The sequence below is a fragment of the Phaenicophaeus curvirostris genome, chromosome 20 (assembly GCF_032191515.1).
Source record: "Phaenicophaeus curvirostris isolate KB17595 chromosome 20, BPBGC_Pcur_1.0, whole genome shotgun sequence".
Classification (NCBI taxonomy): Eukaryota; Metazoa; Chordata; class Aves; order Cuculiformes; family Cuculidae; genus Phaenicophaeus; species Phaenicophaeus curvirostris.
Genome location: NC_091411.1, coordinates 660,007 through 686,445, shown reverse-complemented (window position 1 = coordinate 686,445; position 26,439 = coordinate 660,007). Strand labels below are relative to the sequence as shown.

The 26,439-nt window shown below is 50.8% G+C and overlaps 2 protein-coding genes across 2 annotated transcripts; one reads left to right on the top strand and one right to left on the bottom strand.

Annotated features, from left to right (window-relative positions):
* Positions 1-241: 241 nt before the first annotated feature.
* Positions 242-24,584, bottom strand: DPP7 (dipeptidyl peptidase 7). Its single transcript, XM_069873106.1, has 13 exons — positions 24,495-24,584; positions 24,302-24,415; positions 20,485-20,624; positions 19,133-19,296; positions 16,900-17,035; positions 14,348-14,429; positions 12,133-12,299; positions 10,646-10,706; positions 2,890-3,008; positions 2,654-2,810; positions 2,281-2,345; positions 1,385-1,455; positions 242-987 (listed from the first exon to the last, which is right to left on the bottom strand). The coding sequence occupies exons 1-13, from the start codon at positions 24,571-24,573 to the stop codon at positions 846-848; spliced, it is 1,497 nt and encodes a 498-aa protein (XP_069729207.1). The 5' UTR covers positions 24,574-24,584; the 3' UTR covers positions 242-845.
* LOC138729125 (kelch-like protein 9) lies at positions 3,576-10,877 on the top strand. The gene is made up of 4 exons (XM_069873092.1): positions 3,576-5,488; positions 7,075-7,327; positions 8,066-8,226; positions 9,466-10,877. The coding sequence occupies exons 1-4, from the start codon at positions 4,379-4,381 to the stop codon at positions 9,862-9,864; spliced, it is 1,923 nt and encodes a 640-aa protein (XP_069729193.1). The 5' UTR covers positions 3,576-4,378; the 3' UTR covers positions 9,865-10,877.
* Positions 24,585-26,439: the final 1,855 nt, after the last annotated feature.

Below are 26,439 nucleotides of genomic sequence, written 5' to 3'. Positions count from 1 at the left end.
CTTAAATTGCTTTCTTATTTTTAATTCTTCACAACAGTCTGCTGTGTCAGCTCCCCCAGCCCGTCTTGGTTCCCTGGTGCCGCTCCCCCAGCACCACAGAAGCTCTGCATGTCTTGGAAAGGTTTTCTTGTGAGTACTTGGTTCTTGGAACCCCAGCCCAAGCCCAGGTCTGTGATCTGTTCTGGTGCTGCGATGACCTTGGCTGCTTCTGGTGCTGAAGGTGAACGTTGCAGAAAGACCATTTCCCTTCAAGTTATTTTAATGAGACGTGAAGCACGCTTTCCTCATCACAACCACTCAGCTTGCAAGTGGCAGCACCACATGCCAGAACCATTCTGGGTAAATCTCCAGCTTACGACCTGGAAATCTTGTGTCTGAGTTAAAGCCAACCCCACCCCAAATCCCCACCTTGCAGTGCTGGGTGAGGCTGACACAGCACCGGAGTCCCCTGGGAACCCACGCCCCACCTCAGCTTTTCCACCACTCAGCTGGGATTTACTTTTTGTCCAAGAATAATTTAGCTTCAACCTTCAGGTGTCTCCTGCAACCACACCACTCAGAACAGTGATGAATCTTGGACCTTCAGGCAAGCTGTTCCCACCATTTATAACGCCACCTCATTCCGAGCAGGGGAGCACAAGTCCTGCATTTGGCTTCAGGCAGGGGTTTGCCGGTTTGCTATTCTGTTGCTGCTTGATGAGGGCGGGATGCTTCAGGGAATTTCCACCATCGTGGCAGAGAAGAGAACGCTTTCTCTAACGGCACAGGTACAGTGTGACAGGCTCCTGAGCTCTGGATCCTGGTGGGAGCCCAGCAGCTGGTGGAAGCAGTGGGGCTGAACATGGTCACAGCCACTCACCCGCTGAAGCTCCCAGGTGCTTCTCCCGTGCTTTTCCCATCCTTGCAGATTTCACCCAGCCGCTGATGGTGCTTGCTTCGAGCCTGCGCGCCTCTGTGACAGAGGGGGGGTCTGCAGGATTGTGGCCTCTAGAGAAAGCAGAGCAGAGTGAGCCAGGCAATGACTCTTGGTCTCTGCACAGGGATTATCTGTCTTGTACTTTGTGTTTATGCCCTGGAAAATAAGCCACAGCATCACAGGTACCTGTCTGGGAGGCAGGCTGAGAGCCCTGAGCTCTCACTTGCATCAGGGGCTGCTGCCCGCTTGGCTCTGGGGCCTGAAGGTTGATGGCCAATTCCAAGAGATGCTCAGCTTCCCTGGAGCCTGTAAGGGCCCTGTCCTGGGGCAGAATATTGATCTCCCGGAGAGGCTGCACCAGCTGGTAACCCACCCTTGTAAGGTCTCCCCTGGTTCTTTGGGCTGTGGCCCAAAGAACAATTCCCAGGGCTCAGGATTCCATCAGCCAAAGGAGTGCTCGGTGCTTACCGGAGATCGAGGTGATGAGCGCCTCCTTTAATGCTCAATGCGATTAGTGAGGGACTCAGGCTGCTGTTTATCTGGAAGGAGAAAGAGCAGAGACAAACTCATACCCCCGGGCAGAATTGTGTGGCAGTTCTGAACACCGGCACATGAGCTGGGAAGGACTAAGGAAGAGCGTGGGAGGAGATCTTTGGTACAGTTGATATTGCCTGTGTGGCTAATGGTTCTAATGAGCCAAATCATCTGTCCCAAAGGAAGGGCAGGCTTCTCCCCAGCTGAGCACTGCCAGCCTGTTCCAGTCCTGGTGGCTTGGAGAAACAGGCTCTGTGAAGCTGTGCAGCTCGTTCCTCTTGCAGCTGGGATTGCCAAGCCAGCACAAAGCAAGGAATGCCTGCGTTACAGTCAGGAGCTCAGCTACCTCAAAATCCAGTTCTGGGTCACTTTTGGTTTTAAATTTTAAGCTAGAGCTCTGCCTCCACTCTGAAGTTTTGTTGAACCAAAGCCAAACTCTGCCCTGGTTTGAGTTGCTGCTTACAGTAACCACTTGGTCTCACAGCACGCTGAGCCTGGAGAGAGCAGGGAGCCGTCAGCATGGAGACCAAGTCTCGGTACAGGAACAGGGCAAATTGTGGTTCAGATCCTGGGTGTTGGGTAAGGAGACGCCTCCTGCATCTGCACTAGAGAAACCATCTCTGCTCCAGTGGTATTCCTGGCTGATGGACCCCTGATCAATGTGTCCATCGTTCATGTCCTGAGGCTCCTGAATGGTTAAGCATAAACCAGCCACCTGCAGAGAGGCTAAGGATGAGCCACCAGAACTGCTTCAAGAGGGAGAGGGAGGTGGTGTTATCAGCTGGAGAGGCTGCTTGCTGTGCTCAGGTTACAGGAGTGTGCATGCTTACCCCACCTCCAGCCCATGGGTCCAAATCTCCATTTGAAAAAATGATGTTGCTTGCACTTTTCAGGTCTGAAAAGCAGAGAGATGACATTTGAGAGGCTCCGTCCTGCCCGTTTGACCAACTGCATTTGACTTCTCCATCAAACGTGGCCAAGAACAGAAAATAAAGGAGAACAAAAAAACCCCAAACCTCTTGGCAGTTTTTAGGTTTCCTGCTTCTGTCTGAAGGAGGCACAGACAGGGCTGGGGTCAGCACAGGGCTGCAATGTCCTGCCAGGACTCATCTGTGCACAGTGCCTGTCCCCACAGGGCTAAGCTGGGGGACAGGCAGGCAGCTCTAAGGGGATGCACAGGGCCGAGCAGCCCCCATGGCTCACCTCCTCCCCAGAAGTTTGTCCGCAGCCAGTGCGCTCGTGGCCTCACGTGCCATTTGCTCCGACAGTACTGCTCCCGCATGGCCTCTGTGAAGGGCATCTCGGGGAACATGTCAGTCATGTTGTTGCTGTTGAAAGTTAAGTTGATCTCGGTGCAAACCTAAGAAAAGTGCAAGGGCTGTCACGGGGTAGGGCACAACGGGTGGCAGCAGACGCCTGTGGTGTCTCCAACACCTCACCTGGTAGTCCCAGGCCTCGGCATCAGAGCCGAGGCCGCAGCCGGTGGGGTCAGCGCAGGACCGGTACAACTGGTAAATGTCGTAACACTGTGCTGAACCAGACGAGTTGTAGAACACCCCTGCCAGGTGGAAACACAGCACAAAGCTGACCTGTCAGCACCTCTCTGCTCTCTCACACACCGCCTCCCGCATGAGCCCCTTGGCTACGACCAAGCAGAGGGGCACCCAGCACAGCGCAGTGAGTGCGTGAGGCTGGGGCAGAGCCAGCAGGGTCAGCATCAGCTTGAGGGCATCATCTCAGCTTCATGCCAAAGCTTCTGCATGATCTCAAACCTGGCTGTGTGATGTCCTTTGTTGTATCCATGGGAAAGCAGAGGCTCCCGGGTGCTCTCTGCTGTCTCTGCTTGTGCCAAAAGCCAAGTGCATGGCTCATGGGTCCTCTTGCTAAGATCTCATCTCAATCTCCCCTCTTGCAGCTCAAAACCGTTCCTCTCGTCCTATCCTTGCAATCCCTGATCAAGAGCCCCTCCCCAGCTTTCCTGGAGTCCCTCTCAGCACTGGAAGCTGCTCTAAGGTCTCCCTGGAGCCTTCTCTTCTCCAGGCTGAACAACCCCAACTCTCCCAGCCTCTCCTCATACAGGAGCTGCTCCAGCCCTTGGATCATTTCCATGGCCTCCTCTGGACTTGCTCCAACAGCTCCATGTCCTTCCTGGGCTGAGGACTCCAGAACTGGACACAGGGCTCCAGCCAAGGTCTCCCCAGAATGGAGCAGAGGGGCAGAATCCCCTCCTTGCCCTGCTGGTTGCACTGCTCTGGATGCAGACCAGGACACAGTTGGCCTTCTAATTTCCTGATTTCACAATATTATGATTTTTTTTTTCAACAGAGCTAGGGCGCTGCCGGCCCTGAGGTGCAGGAGGCACAAGAGGTGGAGGAGTCGCAGGAGTCCTCGGGAGAGCCCAGCCTCCAATCCTGCCCCCCCAGGAGCCAGCTGCACCCTGGGCATTAGCTGACTGCTTCAGACTGCACGGGACACAACTGCTGAGCACTTCCCACCCCCTCCCGGAAAAGAGCTGTTTTCTGAATGCAGCAAATTTAGTCAGAGGGCCAAGGGGCACAGAAAGGATTCTGTTGGACTTGTTCAAGAAGGGAAAGACGGCGTGTGCAGGCTTGCCCAGATAAAAGAACGCCTGACCAAGCGGCCCGGCGAAGCTGGGGAGCAGCCAAGGAATGAGCTGCTCTCTGTGCAGATGGGTTGTTACCAGATAACGCAGAGGAGGAATGTGGCTACGCAGGCAGCAGTCCCTGTGGCCAGTGTCACAGCCCACAGGCAAAACCCACAAACATGACAACCAGCACCAACAGCTCCACTTGCAGTTGACCCCACGCCGCTCTGCGAGGCACACGGGCAGAGGCCGCTGCCTCTCAGCTGAGAAGCACAGTCCCAGCTCCCTTGAAGCATGACACCGCTGATCCAGGACATGAACTGATGCAACGAAGAGTGCCGGGGCTGCTGCAGGACTCCGCGCCCTCCAGAGCGATGCTGCTTGGCTCGCAGGCCAGCATGGCCAGGCTTGCCTCGGACACTTACCTGGCGAAACTCCTGGAAGGGCTCAGCAGCCTTCGCTCACAGAGCGCACTGTGTGATGTGACGCTGGAGGCAGAAGGGGTTTGCTTTCCAGCCCACAAGATCATTTTAGCATCAGCAAGTAATTACTGTAAGATCCTGTTTGTTGGAAATGTGGCAAGAGTGGGGAGCCTGGATGGTAACGTCCGGCTGAAAGCTGTCAGTGCTGCTGGGCTGAAGAACGTTCTCAACTTCATCTACTCGAACGAACTAGAGCTGTCATTGCAGAATGTCGAGGAGACTTTCAAGGCTGCAGAAACCCTCCTGGTCCGGGAGGTGATCAAGCTGTGCTTTCACTTTCTGGAGAGTTGCTTGAACTGCAAGAACTGCATGGACGTTCTTAACATTGCTAAAAAAATCGGCCCAGCAGAGCTGAGACAGAAAGCCCTGAGCTATGTGGGGCAGCACTGCAAACATATCCTGACTGATCAGCAGCTCTTGAAAGACCTGGACAGAGGAACCCTCTGTGAAATTTTAGACAGGGCCGACGCTGAGGGATGCAGCGAGCTGGAGCTGCTCAGCGCTGCTGTGAGCTGGCTGCAGCATGACAGCAGACGGCTGGGAGATGCAGCAGATCTTTTAAGGCACATACGATTCCCTCTCATTTCTTTATGGGAGCTACAGAGATATGTCCAGGAAACACCTCTTCTGAGGCTGGATGCAGGCTGCCACAGGTATGTGCAGGAGGCTCTGGATTACCACTCCCAGCTGTACGCTCAGCCAGTCCTGCAGACCCAGAGCACAAGCCTCCGCTCCACTTCCCCCGTCCTGCTTATTGCTGGTGGCAGAATGGCTGACAACGGCGTGTGCAGAGAAATGTGGGCTGCTGACCAGAGCTGCAGCGCCTGGCGCAAGGTCGGGGACCTCTGTGTGCCCGTCTACAACCACTGTGTCGCCATCATCAACGATTTCCTCTTTGTCATCGGGGGACAGTGCAGATTTGACCCCATGGGAAAGCAGCCCTCAAATGAGGTAAGACACCTTTTGGCTTGGAAGAATGGCTGGGGGAGGGAAGAAGTCATTCCTCTTGCTCACCACAGATCTCCCACCTCTACGTGTTTCTTAGTGCTCTGTGCAGTACTGAAAGCCCTTGGGAATGCAGCTTCCAAACTCCCTGGGAAGCAGTCAGACTCTGCCCTGGTCTCAGCTTTCTCCTACTGTAAATTGTCGTCCTAATCTGTACACAAATTCCACAGTGCAGGTTCAGTCAGGTCCATGTCAGTCAATCAGGTGACTCAAGTGCTGTCCCTGTCCCTGCTGTTGCTGCCACAGGACTTGTGCTCCAGCAGCATGGTTAAAGCCAACCACTTTGCTGGAGAATCGCTCCTTCCTTGATTTTGCCCTCAAAAGGCAAATCTGCTTTAACTCCTGCGACGTTCCCTTTCTGCCGGGAGAGTAAAAAGACTTGTGCAGGATTTTTTCTCTTCCTAGACAGCTTCAGTGAGCTTGATAGAAAAAAACAGCATGTTTTTCTTCCCTTTGCTCCCAGGGGCCTTATTGCACCACTGCACTTCAGTCCAGCAGTGCCACTGCGCAGAGCACCTCACTGCTGTGTCTGAGAGGCCAGAGGTGGCCCAGCAGCGGTGGAGCAGAGGAATGCTGCAGCAGCAGGGCTGTAGGTGACAGCCCAAGCCAAGCCCTCACTGCACGCCGTGCTGCAGATGCTGCTCTTGCTCAGTGACCTGGGCTCTCTCACCAGGACTGACAAGTACCCTTGTCAGTAAAGTTTACCTTTAGTAAGGTCACAAATGACACCAAGCTGACAGGAAGTGTTGATCTGCTTGAGGAGGCTCTGTAGAGGGACCTAGACAGGCTAGATTGATGGGCTGAGACCAATTGCGTGAGGTTCAGTGCCGAGTCCTGCACAACAATCCCATGCAGCATTCCAGGCTTGGGGAAGAGCAGCTGAAAAGCTGCCTGGAGAAGGACCTGGGGGTGCTGGTTGACAGCAGCTAAACATGAGCCAGCAGTGTCTCAGGTGGCCAAGAAGGCCAATGGCATCTTGGCTTGTATAAGAAACAGTGTGGCCAGCAGGAGCAGGGAAGAGATTGTGACCCTGCATGGGTGAGGCTGCACCTCGAATCCTGGGTTCAGTTTTGGGCCCCTCACTCCAAGAAAGACATTGAAGGACAAGGGGAGGGGAAGCCACTCCTACATTGTCCTGGGTAAGGGTGGCAGGTAAAGCCCAGCTGCTCTCTTGACTACATGCTCAAACAGCAGCAGAGATGCAAAATGCTCCCTGAAACAATTTTCAGCTGTGACATGCTCTCTAGTGTTTGAAACAAAGGTATTTCATCAAGCCAATGTGCTTCACCTCCTGGTGCTGAGAGCACTTGTGCCCAGACTCCCAGGTGCGGAACAGCCTTACTTTGAGTCTCCAGCTCCCTGGGGACATGTGGCTGTCCCAGCCACCCGGCACTGGAAGCTGAACCTGTCCCAGGCTGAATACAGAACCTCCCTTAGCCCAGGGAGAATGTTTACCAGTTCTTGAAGCTCCCTGAGATACAAGCAAGCCACCCACCTCCTGCTACCCCACCATCCATCTGCTGTTATCCTAGGTTTTCCGATTTGATCCCCGCAACACTTCGTGGCTCCAGGTTGCCAGTATGCTGGAGAGGCGGACGCGCTTCCATGCAGATGTGCTGCTGGATCGCATCTTCGCTGTGGGTGGTGGGACGCTGCTGGGGACCCTCACCTGCACCGTGGAATTGTACCAGCCCGCTCACAACAAGTGGGAGTTCACAGCTCCATTCCCCACACCTATTGCTGACCATGCAGGCACAACCCACAAGGGAATCCTCTATATTTCAGGTGAGCTGAACAAGCCCTGCTCTGCCCATGCAAACGGGCAAGTTAAGGGCATGACTTAGATACCAGATTTAAACACTTAACTCCGTGCAGCCAAAGTGTCCACGGATACTAAGCATCAAAGCTCAGGCGAGCTGGAGCTTATGGCCAACCTGAAATACCATCTTCCTTCTCTGCAAAGACTTCACAGGCTGGAATTCACCAGGCAGGTAGCTGGAGGCATTAATCTTTCCCAAACAAGCACCTTCCCCTCTGCAAGGAGATTTTTGTGCTGCACTGCTGAACCACACCAGTGAGTGCCTGATAAAGAGAAAAAGCTACAGGAGCACTAGCAGACTGGCTCTGCCATTCTGCTGATGATAGAAAGCCCAAAGAGCTTTGAATGCTTTTCTTTCAGCTCACTATTTTGTGACTGTTCTTGCTGGAAGCAGATTCCCCAATTAAAGTTGTTTCTGGTTACACCTGAAACAACTCAAGAGCTTTATTCAAAAATCTTCTGTGGAAAACTATTCACAGAGCTGGAACTGGTTTGCTTTTTTTTTTCTTCTCTTTATAATACCTAAGACGCTCAGGTTTTAAATTTCACACTGCATAAGCTCTCCAGAACAGGGTGAGATTTGAAACCTGAGCTGCTTCAGTATTTTAAAGAAAGAAACTCAGCTCTGCTGATGTTTGCAGAAAATCTGCTGCATGTCTGAGAGGATGACGGACAGATTTCTAAGAGCTGCGCTTCCCTTCCAGGGGGATTCTCAGGGGGTAAGACCTTACAAGACACCTACAGCTACCTGCCTCGCCTCCGCCGCTGGGTGGGCAACAGCGCCATGTCTTTCACCCGCTGTGACCATGGGATGGCTGCCGTCCAGGACAGGATCTTTTGCGTTGGGGGAAGGACACTAAAAGGAGTAAGCTCATTCGCTCTTATAGTCCCACATCTGATCCCAAATGGGCTCTCTGCATTGCTAGGCCCTGACTGGTTTATTCCAGATGTGGAATATATATATATATACACATATATATATACATATACATATATATATCTGATTCATTACTTTTGGTCTCTTAGTGGACAGGACTGGTATGGGTCAAGTCAGGCCAGTAAGCTAGGAAGACGTGCCTGCCACCACAGTCGTGCGCACTAGAAGCTGCCCTGCTGTCACATGCTGCTTGCTAGGGTACAAAGGCTGTTTAAAGCGTTTTTTTAATAGATAAATCATATGGTAGAGGCACAGCCTGTGACCACAGGAAAACCTGCGTGTCAAACCAGTCACTGACCTGCTCCAAACACACTGACCACTGTATTGCCCTTGTTTGAGCTCAGAAGGGGGCAAAACACTGGCTAAAGGGAGAGGAAGGGACTGCAGTGAGGACACCAGCATAGATTTTAGCGAGAGCGGCCTCAAGTCCTGGAATGCAAATGAAGTCTCTTCAAACCTGGATCTCCCCTCTCTGAAAGAGGAGGGAAAGCACTGCCCAGCCTTCTGGGGAAAGCAGGCTGGGAAAAGACTTGGGAGGGATGGAAAGGCTTGCTCTAGGAGAATCCCATTCCCTAAAGCCAAGAGAACTGAGTTGACACAGAAATTCTCATCTGGAATTGCAAAGACTTGGGGCCTGGCCTGATTTTACTATATTGGGTATGGTTTCTTCTGAAGGAATGAGGGCATCTTAGAGTACTTCATTGTTCACTGAGGAACAGATAGACATGTATAAAGAGAAACTGCACATCCAGGCTGGCAGCAAATGCCTCCAGATGACACAAACTCAGTCATTGTCCATAATTCAATGCAATATTGCCCTCTTAAGATTATTTCCTCTGTAATGTGTTCCACGTCTGGAGAGCAGGCAGACGTGGGGCTACACCTATTCCAGCCAGGGCTGTGCGGCATCTGGCTCCACTCACTCCTCTGATTTTCCAAGAGGAATAAAGCTCCTTTAAAGCTGTGCCATTCTGGTATCTTATTCAGTTTCTTCTGAGGCTGTGATTGTTATATGTGGATTGAGAATCAGGCCCCTTGAGTCCCATGGTATCCAAACAACAGTTGAGACACTGATTTCCTTTACCATGAGCCAAATGAGCCTGACACAGCAGCAGTGCCCACTCAAGGCACAATACGACGGGTGAGTGTTGCTCTGGTTCTTTGCAGGCGGACAAATGGGTTCCCGTCAGTGAGATGGAGTGTTATTTTCCTGCCAGCAATCAGTGGACAACACTAACGTCAACCCCGTTCAGCTGCTGCCAGTTCAGCATCACAGCCCACGGATCCACACTCTACCTCGCAGGAGGTGCGTCGCTGCAGCGCATGCAGAAAGAAGATAGTGTTTTCCTGTATGACACAGTGGGGTGGGTATGGAAGAAAGTCAGTCCTCTGCCTAAAGCTCTGGTGGATCACGCCTCTTGCATGATTAAACTGTCTCAAGTGAATGCAGCTGGTGAGAAGGGGAGAGGCACAAAGTGCTCCCCCTTGGGCAGCAGAGAGAAATCTGCCCTCAGCTTGTTCACCACAAAGAAACAAGAGTACCCCTCTGCCTCAGAAAAGAAGTAAGATGGGAATATGTCTAGCAGATTTGGCAGTGTTTGCCAAGACATTAGTAGTTTAACAACTCCTCTAGTTGCCAGCTAAATACCCTGAGCAGTGGTTTAGACCCGTATGTTTCTGATTTGGTGCTATTGCAGTGAAACACAATTTGCGAAAAAAAAAAGAATGAGTTCCTAATCCTACTGAGCTCCATGAAAACTCCTAAGAATTCCTTAAATTATTTTTTTGGCATTCAGTATCTGTTTTCCTGCATAACAACCAATGTAGAACTTATTTCTAATGAGCAATTTGAGAGATTTTGTGAGGAAATCTTCCAAAAAGCTTTGAATTCTATTTCTAATAGTTTCCTAACAGACTAAGGACTCACAGAGATAAACGTACACAATGTTTTTAAGACTCTTGCCACTGGATTAAGAGCACTGTGATGACAACCTTGTCCTCAACAAGCAGACCAGAAAACTTCCTTCAGTGAACGTGCATTCAACCTCTGCCTGTTCAAGCCAGAGTATGGGTTCAGAGAAGAACCAAGGACCTTCCAAGTCCACAGTTGACAGTCTAAGGGGCTGCAACAGCTGAAAAACCTGATGTGAATTTTAGCCAGGTGGGAGAATGAACCTGTGGGCCACAGGACATCCTGACAGACAAAGCCAACGTGTGGCTCACATCCTAGTAGGAGATGGAGTCTTACTGGCTTCCCTGATACCCAACCTGCAAAGCAATGCTGCAGATCTGCCTACAGGGGCTTCTAGAAAACAGGATAAAGACCAAACAAAGAATAGTGACTTACCAACAAGAGCAGCCAGGCCTTCAACTGGGTCTGTGTGGGCAAGGATTTGTTCACAGCCAACCTGGATTAGACAAATTGCAGACAGGACAGTTAACACTCTCTGCTCTGCAGAAGGGCTAAGTCAGAAGATTAATTAAAATTATCACTTACACATTTTATATTCAGCAGCTTTCCAATGGTCTAATGGCTTTAAATTGGAAGGGGAAAGATTTAGATTTGACATCAGGAAGAAATTCTACACAATGGGTGGAGAGGCCCTGGCCCAGGCTGCCCAGAGCAGTGGTGGCTGCCCCATCCCTGGAGGGGTTCAAGGCCAGGTTGGATGGGGCTTGGAGCCCCTGATCCAGTGGGAGGTGTCCCTGCCCGTGGCAGGGGGGTGGAACTGGATGGGCTTTGAGGTCCCTTCCAACTCAAACCATTCTATGATCCTGTCATTCTAATGCAAGAGGCGTTGGGGTGGTTTTTTCCTCACTTCTAGCAATAAAATCCATAGAAACAAGGAGACAGGGCTAGGACAAACAGTTCCTTTACCGAGTCAAGCAGCTCTGCAGAGGCCACAGGGATACACAACAGCTCCTTCCTCCTACAACCAGAATATTTTAATGCCCTCCTCAAGGGGATGTAGAATAATTATTTCCATTTTACAGGTGGTTAAACAGACCTTGTAAGGGAGCTGGATACCCAGTGGAGACAGAGACAGCATCTCCTGAGTCCCAGGACAGTGTAGCCTCTATGACCTCTTGCACAGGATAGATTTTACTCAGGTAGGACTCAAACCATAAATGCCCCAAGACCAGAGGCAAATGAAGCCCCATCCATGTGCTCTGCTGGATTCCAGCAGAGAACAGCAGCACAAGGCTGACAGCGCAGCAGAAGAAAACAATATTTGCAACAGCACCGGGTGATTGGGGATCAAAGCTGAGACCTTTCAGAAGCAGCACTTTGCCATCTTCGACTTTCTTGAGAGTTTTCAAGTTTTGCGGTCCCCCCAGGAGCAGACATCCCTCTGCATTGTACTGAGGGATGGCATCTTCCTGGGTGACACTTGGAAAGGAGCTAAAATTTTAGGTCTCCATCTCTACTCACCAAGAAAAATACATCTATGAAAACGTGTCAAGGTGCTCTACAACACAACTACATCTTTTTTGAAAAACTACAGGTTTGTAGTCATTAAAAGCAGAAGTCAACAACTTTGCACAGCATTTGTGTCTAAGGTAAAGGCAGAGTAGGGTAGGAGTGGCTTCAGCAACCCCTCCCAGATGAGCCTTATGGCAGCACATTTCAAACATGCAGTCACTGTCACTGGGAGTTTAAAACGTGTAGATTTGCTGTCAGAGGGGAAGGGCTGCAACACCCACCGCTGCCTCCCTCGTCACCATCAACAATGGCGCGTGCCTGACAGTGTCATGGGCTGTGCAGCCCCCTGCACGGCAACCACCAAGGAGCACATCCAAAACCCCAACTCTCATCCACGTCCTGGCACTCACCTTCACGGGATTGGCAGGGAGGTGACCCATGAAATCAGTTTTGTACGGGTAGTCCATCATGGCCATCATAGTGAAGGCATTTCTAGCAAACCCAAAAAGCTGGTAAACATCCTCCTTGCTAGAGATCTTATTGCATGTGGCCATTTTGCTGCTGATTTCATCATAGGCTGCAGGAGGAAGGAAAATGAAAGGCACAAATTTCAACAAAGGAAAATAATACCAGGCTTCAGCCTCTTGTTTCACCCAGGAGCAAGGAGATTTCATGACACAACTGAGGCTTCCCGTGGGAAGGACACATTACATCTCAATTTACACATGAGTGGATGTCCAGGCACAGCTTTCCTGTCGAGGCACAACCCTGCCTGGCCCACAGCCCTCATTCTGCACCTCATGGAGCCACTGGCACCTCTCTGGGAGCCCAGAGGAATTGGCAACCACTGAAACAGGAGCAATCCCAAGCCTGTCCTCGCTGGTGCACCTCATGGTGCAACGTTCCCAGGCCAGCTCTCATGCAGGAGAGCAGGACACAGTGTACAGGTCCCAGTGGGATTTGGCAGGCAGAAGAACCATCAGAGAAGGAAAAAAAGGGAAAGAAAAAAATAACTCCTTGAGAGCTGGGTGCATTTGCAGTGAGGATTGCCAAGTGAAAATGGCCTCAGGAGTCACGAATGACTCCTGAGACATGCCCTCAAGCTTCAGTGGGATGCAGAGAGGTCAGCTGGAGTCAGGAAATGTATCTTCGAAGAGATTCCTTCAAGATACACTCTTACACTTTTGCATTTGTGCTGCAGATATTTGTTCCCTTCATTCTCATGTTCCACGTCTGGACTCACAATTCCCGTCTGTCCCCACTGCAGCCTCCAAGCTGCCCTGTGGAGCCCTGCTGTCTTTACTTGGAAATCCAGGGCCTGGAACCTGTCTCTAGATACTAAAGAGACCAAGCCCCAACGATGATGCCCGTATGCACCCCACTGCAGAAGGTGCAGTCCCACTCAGACCTCAAGGACCACAGGTATTTAATGGTACATTTTTCCTGCTGTGACCCATTTTTCCTGCTGTGTGAAAGCTAAATGGTGTTTTGGACCTCCAGCTCCTCTGGGCGATTCCAGAACAGCCCCTGCAGTGACAGCAGCCATCGGAGGCACACAGGCCCCGCCGGGCAGCACCACAGACCAAGCCTTGGGGCAGACTAAGAGTTTCACCAACACTGTTCCAAGAGCAGGCAGGGGTCCCAGGAGATGCCACACTGGCCTACAATGTCTAGTCTGGTCTGGCCTGCCTGGGAGACACCACAGAGACCTTCACCAGTCCCTGTCCCGTGCTTCATGTAACGGTCCAAGACTGGAGATGAAAGAGACTGTGAGAGCTGTTTCAAGACCTTGACTGCCTTCCAAATATTTCTCAGATATGTCCAGTTAGCCAAGCGCTATAGCTGCCAGACCCACCTGAACAGTTCACAGTGGAGTGGGGAGTGAGGCCAAGTATCTGGTGAAAAGAATGACGAAGGAGACTGAGGGGAGACCTCATCATGGTCTGCAGCTTCCTCACGAGGGCAGGAGGAGGGGCAGGTGCTGAGCTCCTGAGGTGACCAATGACACGACCGAAGGAAATGGCAGGAAGATGCCAGAGGAGGGTCAGGTTGGACATTAGGAGAAGGTTCTTCTTCCAGAGGGCGGTGGAGCACTGGAACAACTCGCAGGGAAGCAGTCACGGCACCAAGCCTGACAATATTCCAGCAGCATTTGGCAAAGGCCCTTAGCCCCATAGTGTGAATGTTGGGGTGTCCTGTGAAGGGACAGGAGTTGGACTCAATAATCCTTGTGGGTCCCTTCCAACTCAGGACATCCTATGACTGTATAATTTTAGGAAAATGAGGCTCTACCAGCAGAAAATGCCGGTGTTCTGCACCTGCAGGTGTTTTTGCACTTTGGTACAGAGAAGGTGGTTTCGTTAACACTGTCCAAACCCCCACAGAGATGCTTTCATTTTGGTGTTGGTTACTAATTTTAACGCTAACTGAAACTGTTCATTAAATCAAAACTCAATTGCGCGAGCAGAAAGAGGCAGCCATACAGGCACTGGCATTGATGTAGCCGAACCTGAACAATGGAAGACCTGAACAATGGAAGCTACCTAAACTGAACCAACTTTTTTCCACATGTCTGGAACTGCCTGCTGGCTGCTCTTGGGAAGCTGAAGGCCTGTCTCTCCTTACCTTCACTCAGGCACAGATCCTTAATCTGTTGGAAGGCTTTGCGGATAGCTGTGACACAGCCTGGGCTGGACTTCTGAAAATCCTGAAGGGACAGAAAAGACACAGGATTACATTTTCACAGAGGAGACATGTGGAGGCTACACTGGGAAGAACTGCCAGAAGTACTAGGGCTTACTGGCACACCAGTCAGAAACTCATCTGCATCTCCAGGAGGAAAGGGGCAACTCTCCACGGCCAGCTCTCCATGGAATACCTCTACACTGCTGACTCTTTATTCAGACAACTCTAAGCAGGGAGTTTGTTCTCTGTTTTGAGGAGTGGTGCTGTTTTTTTAAAATTGAGGAACTTATGGACATGGTGTTCCACCACCCCAGCATCCTTCTCAGCCCTGGGCAACTGAGAGTGCAGGGAACCAGCAGTGCTCACCACTGTGTTGAGCTGCCCCTGAGGAGAGTTGGCTGTGTAGAGGTGTCCCACAGAGTGTTGTCTCATGGAGAGTTGTCGACTTTCTCCAGGAGCAGTGACATCAGTGCTTCTGCCTGGTCCTCCAGACAACCAGCAGGTCCCAGCAGAAGTTTACAGTCTGCAATAGATCAGACCAAGCAGCAACCGTTTCATCCAGTCTTGTTGAGATGAGCTGTGAGACCAAATACTTTGCATTCAGTGGAGCCGTTAAACTGAACACAAAGCAGTGACAGGAGAAACAAGAAGAGGGTGCCATGCTGCTATGCCCAAAAGTTTAGTGTTGTTTTTCTTTTAAACATACAGCACAGACCCTCCAGCTGCACTCTGGCTGTGAGAAGGAACCATGGAGAAATCTGTTAAGCAAGGAGGGCAGAGCACTGGTTTGGGAACTGTGGTAGTTCAGACTGCACTCCCCAACAGAAGGATATAGAACTGTTGAAACAGGTCCAGAGGAGGCCACGGGGATGGTGCAAGGGCTGGAGCACCTCCTGTATGAGGACAGGCTGAGAGAGTTGGGGTTGTTCAGCCTGGAGAAGAGTTAGGGGAGACCTTAGAGCAGCTTCTAGTCCTGAAAGGGGCTCCAGGAAAGCTGGGAGGGGCTCTTGATCAGGGAGTGCAGGGACAGGATGAGGGGAATGGTTTTGAGCTGAAGAGGGGAAAATGAGATGAGATCTTAGGAAGAAATGTTTTGCTGTGAGGGTGGGGAGGCCCTGGCCCAGGTTGCCCAGAGAAGTGGTGGCTGGTCCATCCCTGGAGGGGTTCAAGGCCAAGTTGGCTGGGGCTTGGAGCCCCTGATCCAGTGGGAGGTGTCCCTGTTCATGGCAGGGGTGGAACTGGACGGGCTTTGAGGTCCCTCCCAACCCAAACCATTCCACAATTCTGTGATTCTTCGTGTATGAGTTTGCAGTGTGGTTTAGTCTGTCTGTGATGGGATTTAACCTCTGGTTTTATGTGCATGTGTAATTTGATTGAGGGAGCCCTTGGTAAGTCTTGGGTGAACCCTGCCATTCTTGTCGATTTAATGAAGTAACTAATTTAATTGTGACAAATTCCACTGAATCACTGTTAAACTGGCTGCTGATCGAGTGCTGTTAAATCACAAGATTAGGGTCTGTAATTCTTATCTCAAAACCATTAATAAATCCTAAACTGCTCTTAACCCAAAGCCGCATCACCGTATTTGTGACAGGAAGCAAGACCGGCTTTTCTGCTTACACCTGCCAGCTGACCGAGAAGGCCATGTCATTTTTCTAGGGAAAAACTGATTTCTAAAAAAGGCACATAAAGGTATGTTTAAAGAGCTGTGTCTGGTTCTGCTGGTGAAGCAAGTTTTTTCTCACTGAGATATCTTGCAACTCAAACTGTTTCTCTTCTGTCAGCCTGAAGGCAGTTTGAGACCTGCTGGCAACCAATGCTTTGTAATAAGAAGAATTACTGAGGGTCTGTGAAGGTCCCTTTACCACGTTAGATCAGTGGTTAAGTAACCACAAATCACTACCTAAGCATTTTTCTTGCAAAGACCCAGTCTCTACTTAAAATAGATTTGAGACCTTTCTTTCATTCCTAAGCAATTCCACCTTCCCAAGTCCTACATGCTCAAAATGCGAATGCCATAGTTAGATTTTGAGTTTAAGTGAACCCAGGACACCTTGCACACTTTTAGATAGTAAAATGAAGATCCTCAAGCTCTTTATTGAAATACAACCATCTGGGGGTAACAGAGCTGCTGTGAATTATTGATATCAGTGCAGAATACAGAGGATTTCAAGAATAATTTATCCAAAGGGAGTTCAGCCAAGCACAACGGAAAACTTTCATGCTGCAGTATGGTCAAGTCACTAGAAATAGGAAACTGAATCGTTAGTGGTACTAAAGGTGCTGTAACTGAGTCATGCTGCCCCAGCTGAGGCAGTGCTCAGTCACCACACCTGCAGCCTCTGCTCTTCCTCAGGGGTTCCCATTTAACTGCTTTCCCTGCCCAGCAGTGATGCTGTGAAGACAGGATGTCTGTTTAAATACATGGAACAGGAAAAAACCCACCTTCTTAAAGGAAGACAACAAAGCTCCTGAAAAGACATGCTACTTACAGCTGTTACATCCCTGAAGAACTGGGTGGGATCTCCAAGCCCAGCCACAGACAGCAGGGGAGCACTGGCAGCTAATGCTCCAGCCACAATGTTTGGGTATTTCATTCTCATGTAAGCGCTCAGCATTCCTCCATAGCTGCCACAGGAGAGACAAAAGAGTTATTTCCTTTAACACAGAGCTTATAAAACAGGTCAGCAGTCATAGACTCACCTAACCCAAGGTAACAAGAAGCTTATGGCTGTCTAGTAGGTGCCATCCTCATGTAAAAAGATCCAGTTATGGTCAATGAGCAGCAAACAATTTGTTCTAACTGGCCTTTCCTCAAATGCTCACATCAGTTCTGGTGGGAAAACGGCAGCCCAGTTTGCTTCTGCAGCCAAATATAAATCCTACCTTGATATTTAACTCTGAACTATCCTGTGTGTGTCCCAACAGCTTTATTGTTAGAACCATGTCAGGCTCAAGTGAAGCTATCGCTGTTCAGTGGGGGAAGGAGACATGTTTTTCATACAAGATTCTAAAGAGCAGCAAACCTCTCAGCAAAAAGTGGACACTACAGAAGATGCAGCCCCCTAGTGCTGGGAGGTGGAGTATTCTCTGGGCACACGAACTAACAGCAGCACAGGTCATCAGCACGGAGACAGGGAAGGGGAGACATTAACAAATACCACAATAAAATTCAAACCCACCCTGGTAGCTCCAGTGCCAGAGCCACAATCTGCAGATCTATCACAGAATGCCAGACAAATCCAAGATAATAGAAGTTATTCCTATGCTGATGTTTGTGCAGCTACTCCAAGACCGCTCGTGTGGTGGCAAATGCCATCCCTAAAGTGCAGGTATCACCCAGTCTGACTCCAAGCTTGCAGGTGCTCCAGTCTCCCTCCCCACCACCTCAAGTGATTGGGCTAAATTCCATTCCCATACCACCTGCATGCAAAGCAACACACATTTCTCTAACCTTGGCCTTGGAAGTAGGCATTACCTGAAACTTGCCACAAGGAATCATAGAATGGTTTGAGTTGGAAGGGACCTTAAAGATCATTTAATTCCAACCCCCCTGCCATGGGCAGGGACAACTTTCACAAGGTCAGGCTGCTCAAGGCTGCATCCAACCTGGCCTTGAATACCTCCAGAGATGGGGCAGCCACAACTTCTCTGAGCAACCTGGGCCAGGTCCTCACCTCCCTCATTGTGAAGAATTTCCTCCTTATGCCTCATCTAAATCATCCCCTCTCCAATTTATAGCCTTTTAAGGTTAAACTTTGGCAAAGTTACAAGCAACAGAAGAGGGTCATTTTCTCCCATGGGAACGGTTGTGCTGCTCCAACACTGTGTTTCTGTATTCTCCACATGGGTTTAGTGCTGTTCAGGGCTGCTGCAGGCTGAGCTCTGATTTACACCCACAGAGCTGCAGCCCAACATACAGCCCAGCAAGCAGGTCTTACTGAACCTCTCTCCCACCTCCCCATCCCAGGACAACTCCTGGCCCCTTCCACACTGTACTGACAGTCACCATACAAACACTCCTGAGATCAACAGCGTCCTCACCAGCACAGTGAGCTGGGAGCTGAATGCCAGCTGCCAGGTCAAATGCTTGATAGCTCACTGCAACGGAATAAGAAGGCCCATACTTGGTCAAAGCCTGTTAAATGGAAGCACCTCTCTGTGCCGAGCACAGGGAGACATTCAAGAGATGAGCATATTGCATGAGCAGTGCTCTGAGTGCAACAGAACAAGCACTCAGGGGTAAGAGTTCAGCTGGGAAGCCAGGAGCAACCAAGCAGCAGTAATTATAAAGGAACCTACAAGGAAAATGGCTGGATACTGTTAAAGAAGCTGTATTTAATAAAAAGCTGTCTGGACCCCAGAAAGAATATTTTACCAATTATTAGTTTTCTGTATTTCCAATGTAAAGCATTTTAATCCCACAAGAAAATGTTGCCATTTTCTGCAGTTCTGTCTGGCTCGTACATTGTAGATGCCTAGAAACGCCCAGTCAGTGGTGCTTCTCCAAAGCAGTTCCAAAGTGAGATTAATTCTCGATGGGACAGCTGACTGGGACCTACTGATGAACTCTCAGGAGCTCAGGCACAGGCACATCTGCTCTCTATTGAACGGTTTGAACCTCTGCCTTTAGAACTTGCTTGAGAGCCAACCAGACCTGTGAGAACAGCATGACTGTGGCTCGGAAAGGATGCAGAAAAGGGAAGAAGCACACACAGTCTTTACCTGCCTCCAAAAGCAATGACAGGGCAGTCTGCAGCACCCAACTGCTGCTTAAGCTCAGTGATTAGTACTGCGTAGTCAGCCAGGGCTTGTTCCACAGTGAGCAGACGAGTGTTCTTCAGCTGTGTTGACTCAAGTCCAAATGGAAGAGACTTCCCATAGTACCTCTGAAAGGAGAGAGATGAGCTGAGGAAATGCTGGTCTGAGGTAAGTGTGCACAAACATGAAGCGGTAATAGAGCATGTGGTGTCCTCTAACTTGTTTGCAAGTGAGGCAGTGCCTTGCCATCTGATAAGCAGAGACTTTGAAGGTGTATCCTGCAGAAGATGGACAGTCCATGACAAGCCACTTCAGTGGGGGCCAAGTGGGCTCTTGGCACATGTTCCTCTCCCAAGATTCCCAACTACAGAAGGGAACAAGGTAATCTCTTCATACATAAGTTGTGGAATAGTAGATTTAATAGAGTGGTGTGCCTAGGGAAAGGTTGGCTTGGGAATTCACAGGCCAGAGAGATTAAGTATTATCCAAACAAAAGAACCCTCTAGTTCAGTGTGGAGTTCAAGGCCTGTGGAAACTGCTTACAGAAGTGCTGGTCTAAAGTGGAGGCACCACGGCACAGGTTTAATTGAAGCAGCACTCTGTGTCCTAGATTGCCAGGAGGCATAGGAAAAAGAATTCAGAACCCGTAGTTAAGTACAGAAAAGCCGCTGCCCCGAGGAGAAAGCTCACAGCAGGCAGACCTCAGGTGCTATGATTTACGGGGGAAAGCATCACAGTTTGCCTTGGCTAGCAGGAGAAACATTTGTATGCTGGTAACACCAGACCTTGTGCAGTGAAGGGTCTGGAGAACAGGCCTTATGAGGCATGGCTGAGAGAGCGGGGGTTGTTTAGCCTGGCGAAGAGGAGGCTGAGGGGAGACCTCATTGCTCTCTCCAACTCCCTGAAAGGAGGTTGCGGAGAGGAGGGTGCTGGCCTTTTCTTCCACGTGATAGGGGACAGGAGAAGAGGGAATGGCCTCAATCTCCACCAGGGGAGGTTTAGGCTGGACATTAGGAAAAAATTTTTCACAGAAAGGGCCATTGGGCACTGGCAGAGGCTGCCCAGGGAGGGGGTTGAGTCACCTTCCCTGGAGGGGTTTAAGGCATAGGTGGACGAGGTGCTAAGGGGCATGGTTTAGTGTTTGATAGGAATGGTTGGACTTGATGATCCAGCGGGTCTCTTCCAAACTGGTTATTCTGTGATTCTGTGACTCATAGCAGGAGATGCTATTGTTTGTCCAGACCTGCAGAAAGCAGAGTTCAGCCATACTGAACAGAACGAGACTCTACAGTAGGGATAACGACTAAAATACTCACGTGCTCAGCAAAAACCACAAGTGCTTGCTGCTCCTCTGCTAATTCAAATATGAAGTCAGAGTTCTGAGCAAAAGTCCAGATGTCACCTTCGTTGCCAGTGTAGAAGAAGATGGGTCCGGATCCCTTCTTCCAAAACTTTGCTGAGTGAGACAATTTCAGAAGCAAATGTAAAAAAACCCAAACCAAACCAAACCCATAAGCATGGCAAGACTCCTTTTGGTGAGTATGGGCAGAAGCTTAACAAGGAAGAATTCTGAAAAGGCTGATCCCTGAGCTGGGGCATAGCAGCGTTAGAAAGGCCAGACTACAAAAATCTCATTGGGGTAAATAAGAGCTTCCATGAGATCAGCACACAGCCTGGAGCTGCCACTCTGCCTAAAATCTCACTTCTGCAAGGCATTTGGGAACAGCTGCCCCCCCAAAAGGGCATTTTCCTATTTCTGTACATCTTTTCAGCCAAACTCATTGCAAAATACTTGCGCTGAGCACTTTTCCCACAAAATGGACATCAGGGAATTGCCTGGATCTTTCTGCTGCGCCTGCTGAGATGTGTAAATTGAGCCAAGCTGTAAATCACAGTTCATGGAATGGGTTGGGTTGGAAGGGACCTTCAAAGATCACCCATGGGCAGGGACACCTCCCACTGAATCTAGTTGCTCAGAGCCCCAGCCATCCTGACTTCAAACACTTTGAGGGACAGGACAGCCACCAGTTCTCTGAGCAACTTGGGCCGGGGCCTCACCACCCTCATTGTCAAGAAAATCCTCCTTATGCCTAGTCTAAACCTTCCCCTCTCCGATATAAAGTCACTCCCCTCGTCCATGTGTTTGTAAGAAGTCCCTCTCCAGCTCTCTTGTAGGCCCCCTTCAGGTACTGGAAGGTTGCTCTAAAGTCTCCTTGGAGCCTTCACTTCTCCAGGCTGAACAATCCCAACTCTCAGCCTGGCCTCATACAGGAGGTGCTCCAGCCCTCAGAACATCTTCGTGGCCTCCTCTGGGCCCATTCCAACATTTCCATCTCCTCCTTATGTTGAAGATTCCAGAACTGGACACAGGACTCCAGGTGGAGTCTCACAGGAGATGAGCAGAGGGGCAGAAACCCTCCCTCACCCTGCTGGCCACTCTTCTTTTGATGCAGCCTAGGATACGGTTGGCTTTCTGGGCAATGAACACACATTGCTGGTTCATATCAAGCTTCGCATCGATCAGCACCCCAAGTCCTTCTCCACAGGCCTGCTCTCAATCACATCATCCCCCAGCCTGTATTGAAACCACAGGTTGCCCTGACCCAGCTGCAGGACCTTGCACTTGGCCTTGTTGAATCTCTTTGAGACTAACAGAGGTCCACTTCACCAGGTCCCTGTGGATGACATCCTGTCCTTCAGGTGTGGTACGTTTTATAAGTAACATACACATCTCTTTCTCATATGATATATCACACATATATATGATGATCTATGATGAGGAAGTGCTTCACCTCTGCTCTGTTTGCAGCCAAAGGCAAATTGAGACTGGCAGGACAAGCTGACCCCGGATGTCAGTACTTGGTTATCTAACAGACAGTGCTTTAGTGCCTTCTGACTTGGACAAACATTTGCGTTTAGCTTAGTCTTAAGTGGTGCAGGAATTTGGAGGGATAATAAACAGCTTCCCTCAACAATCGACCTCAGACCTTCGGATCAGTGCCAATTTCAACACGCTGCCTCACCATCCAAAGGAAGCCTCCCCAGTGTTGTCTTATGCACAAATCGGCAGCGTGTCTGTCTACCCATGTCACCCGAGGCTGCTGCCATTAACAGAGAGGCCTGAATTTAATTCTTGGCATTCTCAACATAGACTTGCCAAAGCAGGATTTGGCCTGGAAATGGGTTTGAAACCTTTCATTAGCAAAACTGTTGCTCTTTGTTAACAAAAAGGTTGATTCTCCTGCACTGCATTTGCTTTTCTTCCAATATGCTTCATGGTTCCTGGAGTAAGCAACCATCCCCAAGAGCCAATCCTGAACCAGACAGGTTGCTTAACAAAGTGTGTTTTCAGACTGAACTCAGGGGGAACAGCCAGCTGACCTCAGGCCAGTCAGATGCCCAGTTGTGAAAGAGCAGCCTCCTCCAGGCTCTTCTGGACAATCTCGAAAGGCACCTGTTGCACAAGCAGCAGCAGACGGGATAGAACTGCTCACAGGAATTCTGAGTAAGAAACCGCTTGTAAACTAGCAGAACTGCAATGTTAATGTTTTGTTTCTCACAGATTTTATTCAGCTCTGCCCAGGACACACAAATAAAGCACAATACTTAAAGAAGAGAACAAATCAAAGATATGCCATGCTTTAAATCAAGTGAGCCCAAAGTACAGGTCAAAAAAGGCCACTTAATCAGTGACATTTCAGTCTTGCGAGTACTACCAAAATTTACTGGTGTTCCCGTATCTTTGGGCCGAACTGATCCATGAATTCATGCTTGGTAACACACCTATGATTGGGTGTGGGCACCGATTGACCTGCAGAACAACAGGGCATGTGATGATGGTGAGATGCTGCCTGTGATGCTCTGGGTGCAGGCAGTCTGCGAGGCTGCAGAGGGCTGGCGCCAGGCTGGGCAGCGCTCTGGACCGAAGTTATCCCCGGCTCCACCTTATCTCTCTCCCTGTAAATCTGTCCTAACTCCTCCAAGCAGGCAGGATTGAAAAACACATGATGTTATTGAAATTGCTGACTTTTTAGTTACACATTGTTCAGCAAAGCCTCCTCTCTTTCGCTGCCTTCACTTACGTTTCACATAAGATAACTTGTTGGCTAGAAAAGAAGACACTGCTAGCTCCTCGCTGGAGACCCTCACTATTCCACATGGCTTAAGCCGGCTAAAGATAGTTCTACATAATGCAAAACACTGACCCAAAAGGAGTTATCTTTACTGGTAAGAATGATGGGTACAGAATCACAGAATAGTTTGGGTTGGAAGGTCCCTCAAAGGGACCTCCAGTTCCACCCCCTGCCATGGGCAGGGACACCTCCCACTGGATCAGGGGCTCCAAGCCCCATCCAACCTGGCCTTGAACCCCTCCAGGGATGGGGCAGCCACCACTGCTCTGGGCAACCTGGGCCAGGGCCTCCCCACCCTCACAGCAAAACATTTCTCCCTAAAATCTCATCTCAATCTCCCTCTTGCAGCTCAAAACCGTTCCTCTCGTCCTATCCTTGCAATCCCTGACCAAGAGCCCCTCCCCAGCTTTCCTGGAGTCCCTCTCAGCACTGGAAGCTGCTCTAAGGTCTCCCTGGAGCCTTCTCTTCTCCAGGCTGAACAATCCCAACTCTCCCAGCCTGTTCTCGTACAGGAGGTGCTCCAGCCGTCGCATCATCTCCATGGTCTCCTCTGGACTCACTCCAACAGCTCCATGTCCTTCCTGGGCTGAGGACTCCAGAACTGGATGCAGAGCTCCAGGTGGGGTCTCACCAGAGTGGAACAGAGGGGCAGAATCCCCTCCCTCGCCCTACACAGAACAGTGTGTTTGCATTACTACTTGTTTTTTCCTGCTGCATTCAAGCGCTGAGATGCACTTGTAGGAATTTCTGTCTCCAACGGGACATACACACCAGGAGCCAGCCCTGGCACAAGCCTCACACAGCTGCTGCTCCAGAGCAGCCAGATCCTCGACCTGCACCCGGCCCCGTCGGCTGAAACAATGAACAGAAGGGGAGAAGAAGACGGCACAGACAGTGCCGGGCAGGCCTGGCACCCGGCTCATGCTGCCTCCTGGGTGTCCAGCAGCTCCCCGAGCACCACGCGCAGAAGCTCCGGCTCCCCGCTGGGCCCGGCACCCACCTGAGAGCAGGTACCGCTGCGGGAAGGTCTCGTTGCCGCGGGTCTCGAAGCTGAAGTGGTCCCGCACTTGCTGGAAGAGCCGCTCCTCCAGGCCGAGCCGCGCGGCCCGGGCGGCTGCAGGGAGGGAGAGGTGAGGAGACGAGGTAGGAAGAGGTGAGAGGGGCGAGGGAGAGGGGAGGAGAGGGGCACCCACCGGGAGCGGCGCCGGCTGCCGGCAGCAGCCGCGGGGCGAGGGGGACGAGAAGGAGCAGCAGCCACAGCGGCGCCGCCATGGCTGGGACCGGTCACATGACCCCGCGCGGGCCTCGTCACGTGAAACCGTTTACTGAGTGATTTATAGAATCACAGAATCACCAGGTTGGAAAAGACCCCCCGGATCATCGAGTCCAACCGTTCCCATCAATCACTAACCCATGTCCCTTAGCACCTCGTCCACCCGTCCCTTAAACCCCTCCAGGGAAGGTGACTCAACCCCCTCCCTGGGCAGCCTCTGCCAGTGCCCAAGGACCCTTTCTGTAAAGAATTTTTTCCTAATGTCCAGCCTAAAGCTCCCCTGGCAGAGCTTGAGGCCATTCCCTCTTGTCCTGTCCCCTGTCACTTGGGAGAAGAGCCCAGCTCCCTCCTCTCCACACCCTCCTTTCAGGTAGTTGTAGAGAGCAATGAGGTCTCCCCTCAGCCTCCTCTTCTCCAGGCTAAACACCCCCAGCTCTCTCAGCCGCTCCTCATGAGGCCTGTTCTCCAGCCCCCTCACCAGCTTTGTTGCTCTTCTCTGGACTCGCTCCAGAGCCTCAACATCCTTCTTGTGGTGAGGGGCCCAGAACTGAACACAGGATTCGAGGAGCGGTCTCACCAGTGCCGAGTACCGAGGGAGAAGAACCTCCCTGGACCTGCTGGTCACGCCGTTTCTGATCCAAGCCAAGATGCCATTGGCCTTCTTGGCCACCTGGGCCACTGCTGGCTCATGGTCAGTCGCTGTCAACCAACACCCCCAGGTCCCTCTCCTCCAGGCAGTTTCCAGCCAGGCTTCTCCTAGTCTGGAGCTGCTCAGGGTTGTTGTGCCCCAAGTGCAGGACCCACCATTTGGCCTTGTTAAACCTCATGCCATTGGACTCTGCCCAGCGGTCCAGCCTGTTCAGATCCCTTTGCAGAGCCTCCCGACCCTGCAGCAGATCAACACTTCCACCCAGCTTAGTATCATCTGCAAACTTGCTCAGGGTGCACTTGATGCCTTCGTCCAGGTCATTGATAAAGACATTGAACAGGGCTGGACCCAGCACTGAGCCCTGGGGACCCCCACTTGTCACTGGCCTCCAGCTGCATTTCACACCATTTCCCACCACTCTCTGGGCCCTCCAGCCAACCGGTTTTCCACCCAGGAGAGTGTGCGCCTGTCTGGGTTCTGGTTCCCCTGCAGAGTCCCCAGAGGGCACGCGACCCTGGAAGAAAAGGGGAATGGAGAAAGTAACAATACCAACTGAGAAGGGCGAGCCTCTTGGTGTAGCTGCCCTGAGCCACCAAGGATCTAATTGGGCTGCGTTGGGCCATGTGCTGGATACACATGCAAACCAAAAAAGCCTGGGTTTGCCCTGAAGGGTCAGGGCATCAGCTTGTTCAGAATTTTGCATCCACCTTACAAGACGTCTGTGGATATCATAGAGGTTTGTGTTTTATAAAGGAGGAGGTTTGGCTTGGTGAGGGTCAAAGGAGCTACTGCAGGAAGATGATTTAAGATTGTGGTGATGGGTGGAAGCTGCACGAGCTGTGTTGTCACATCTGCTGCCATACAGTGGCAACCACATCGCAGAAGGTCATAGAATCATCAGGTTGGAAAAGACCCATCGGATCATAGAGTCCAACCATTCCTGTCAATCACTAAACCATGTCCCTCAGCACCTCATCCACCCGTCCCTTAAACCCCTCCAGGAAAGGTGACTCAAACCCCTCCCTGGGCAGCCTCTGCCAGAGCCCAAGGACCCTTTCCATGAAAAATTTTTTCTTAATGTTCAGCCTGAACCTCCCCTGGTGGAGCTTGATCACTCTGGTTCAGGGGTCACTGATACAGGCCCAGGTGAATTAACCATTGATGAGCAGGATAACAATTGTTTAGCCTTTTAGCAACTAGCAGCTCAAGATAAACA

What these genes read in the sequence shown, in the direction of transcription:
- LOC138729125 (XM_069873092.1), top strand. Translation starts at nt 4,379, where the DNA reads ATGCAACGAAGAGTGCCGGGGCTGCTGCAGGACTCCGCGCCCTCCAGA. An exon ending in GAAAGCAGCCCTCAAATGAG is followed by an intron (nt 5,489 to 7,074) that starts GTAAGACACCTT and finishes CTGTTATCCTAG; the next exon opens with GTTTTCCGATTTGATCCCCG. An exon ending in GGGGAAGGACACTAAAAGGA is followed by an intron (nt 8,227 to 9,465) that starts GTAAGCTCATTC and finishes GGTTCTTTGCAG; the next exon opens with GCGGACAAATGGGTTCCCGT.
- DPP7 (XM_069873106.1), bottom strand. Translation starts at nt 24,573, where the DNA reads ATGGCGGCGCCGCTGTGGCTGCTGCTCCTTCTCGTCCCCCTCGCCCCG. An exon ending in TCCCTGCCAATCCCGTGAAG is followed by an intron (nt 10,707 to 12,132) that starts GTGAGTGCCAGG and finishes TGTCTAATCCAG; the next exon opens with GTTGGCTGTGAACAAATCCT. An exon ending in AGGCCTGGCTGCTCTTGTTG is followed by an intron (nt 3,009 to 10,645) that starts GTAAGTCACTAT and finishes TCCACCTGGCAG; the next exon opens with GGGTGTTCTACAACTCGTCT.